The following is a 2,684-nucleotide window of genomic DNA, read 5'->3' as shown; positions in this document are numbered from 1 at the left end:
AGAACCCCAGGAAGGTCAAGACCAGGACCTCCAAGAACCCCAGGAAGGTCAAGACCAGGACCTCCAAGAACCCCAGGAAGGTCAAGACCAGGACCTCCAAGAACCCCAGGAAGGTCAAGACCAGGACCTCCAAGAACCCCAGGAAGGTCAAGACCAGGACCTCCGAGAACCCCAGGAAGGTCAAGACCAGGACCTCCGAGAACCCCAGGAAGGTCAAGACCAGGACCTCTGAGAACCCCAGGAACGTCCAGAGGGAAAAGACAACGGGAAGTTTAAAGTCGACTAAATATTTGAATCCAGAAATAGTTTGATTGGAGATGTATTATGTATTTGAGTTGTAACCATTGATGGAGCAGAGGAAGTGATGACATCAACTGATGACGACAACAGGAAACAACAGAAGACAGACTCAAGTTCAAAGGTCATTCATGCAAAGCTGTTAAAGCAGTTTCTTAGTTCAATTTCCAGAAAAGCTGATCGGGGTTTTCTGCAGTTACAGCAATGGATGATATTAATAAACTCTATATCTGTACTCGCAGTCGTACTGCCAGTACTCATGTCTTAAAGTACATCTGTATTTGTCTCTGGAGTTGCTTAAAGAACACATTCTTTGAGCCTGATAATAAATCATGATGAGAATCATCATCATCATCATCATCAACCAAACCCCTCTCAGCTGTTCTGGGTTAGCACGGATCAGTTAGTTCATCTGGTCGTGGACCATGTACCTTGAAGATCTCTCCTGGACTGACAGGTGAATTTGTCGAATCCAAAGCCTGATTTTTAATCTTTAATTAAATAAAACACTTTGTTAAATGGATCTCATTGAAAAAGGAAAAAACAGAAAACAGAAATCGTCGTCTTCCTGTCGGGCGGCTCAGCATTTAGAGAATGATGAAACACAAATAAAGATTGAAGGACTGACGGGGACATCAGGGAGACAACGGGGTGGGGTCTACAGGGACTGTAGCTCACCGTGTCCTGGATGTTGAAGGTCACACGTGGTCCAGGAGAGGACGCTACAACACGGACGTCTGACAAATCATCCACTTCACCTATTCTGGAACTGGAGAATGAGAAACATGAGAACGTCATTATCTACAGATGACATCATCGTATTCACAGACAGATATTAAAGTTTCAATCTTTCCTTCCTTTTTTCATTAATAAAACATGAAAATAAAACCGGACGGTCAGAAAGTTCTAGACGTCCAGGTGTCCACCTACTGAGGACACCTGATGTCAAAGGTCAAATACAGACAACCAGAAGCTCATCTGAAATGGTTCTTTCCACTGAGTTCTACTGCACAGAGGTCATGACCCCCCCGACGCCTGCTCCCCCCCCCCCCCCCCCACATCGTTACCTCTGCCTCTCCATCCTCTTCAGAGGAGGACGGCCTGTAGGAGCCGAGATGCTTTTAGAACGGTTGTAGCTGGGTTTGTAGCCCAGACCCCACTTGTCCTTCAGAGAGGCAGCCTGGAGATGAACACACACACACACACACACACACACACACACCGGTCAACAACAGGAAGTCCACACCACCGGTACTAAGAGTACGGAGTACACATTACTTACCCTCATACTAGAGCGGCGCAGTTTTTTCCTCACGTCTCTCCTGATGTCATTGACCGCCACTGACTCCAACTGCTGGTACCGCTGAATCTCCTGGTTGATGGTGCCTTCACTGGCCCCCAACTTCCTGTGGTCATTGAAAGACAAGGCTGTTTGATAAACCCCGCTCTTCTCTCTGTGTGTGGAGACCTTTACATCATGGAGACACTCGGTGCTCACTTCAGGTCGTCGATGACCTTGGCCTGTTCGTTCAGCTCTCTGATGTCCACCACCCTCTTGGAAACTTTCCTCCCCCTGGCGTCCATCACCTGGTTCCCCATCATCATTTGCCTTCTGGGGTCAATGGTCTCCTGTCAAGTCAAACCCAAACATTTATGTCACAAAGACGCGAATGTCAGGACAGAAGCCCAAACCATTTGTTTAGAAGATTGGTTGCCAGGCAGATTCCCAAACCTGTGATTTCAGGTGAATTGAGTTATGATTTAGTAACAACATGTTGTTAACACACAGGGAGAGAAGCCACCACCAGCAACAACACCGCTCCAGTCAAAGTGAAGGAAGTGAAGACAGCCCTAGTGGTAGATCATTTTGTTACGTCTATTTATTTACCCACCACTGGAGGTCAGTAAAATCAAAGGCAAAGCAAAACTATTCTCAATCACGAGGATTCATTTGAAGACCAATCACAGCTCAGCACGATGACATCGTTTGTTAATTTCATCCCAGAGAAAAGTTCTGCACGTCTCTACATACACAGGCCCAGGAGAGCGGCCTCTGGGCCCGGGCGCCGCCCGCTCGGAGGCACGGCGGTGTATAGGTTAAGCAGTCGGCTGGGACAGAAACACTCTGGGGCCTGGGACTGAGGCCCAGGATGTGGTTCACCAGGCGCTTCTTTAAGGTCAGCCGAGGGCTGAACTGGCATTCTGGACTCTGTGGACAGTGGCAGGAACACAAGGATGGGAATCTGAGAAGAACCAGTGAGTGTATCCTCTGAAGAAGTGAGTGACTGTGAAGTTCCACTGGATTCCAGTGTCCCACTTCAACACACATGTAGGTCTGTAAATGAGTGAGGCTCTTCTACCAGAGGTCCTGCTGACTGACCATGTGG

The 2,684-nt window shown here is 48.0% G+C and overlaps 1 protein-coding gene across 1 annotated transcript in view; it reads right to left on the bottom strand.

Moving 5' to 3' along the window:
• kiaa1109 (KIAA1109 ortholog) overlaps positions 1–2,684 on the bottom strand; it is a 70,076-nt gene that overhangs the window by 15,777 nt on the left and 51,615 nt on the right. The window contains 4 exon segments of the mRNA XM_025059126.1: positions 976–1,066; positions 1,365–1,477; positions 1,580–1,703; positions 1,796–1,926. Coding sequence (XP_024914894.1) covers positions 976–1,066; positions 1,365–1,477; positions 1,580–1,703; positions 1,796–1,926 — 459 coding nt within the window.

Source organism: Cynoglossus semilaevis, chromosome 1 (assembly GCF_000523025.1).
Source record: "Cynoglossus semilaevis isolate Cse_v1.0 chromosome 1, Cse_v1.0, whole genome shotgun sequence".
Taxonomy (NCBI): domain Eukaryota; kingdom Metazoa; phylum Chordata; class Actinopteri; order Pleuronectiformes; family Cynoglossidae; genus Cynoglossus; species Cynoglossus semilaevis.
Note: the sequence above shows the minus strand (reverse complement) of the source record. Positions and strands in the feature narration are given on the sequence as shown.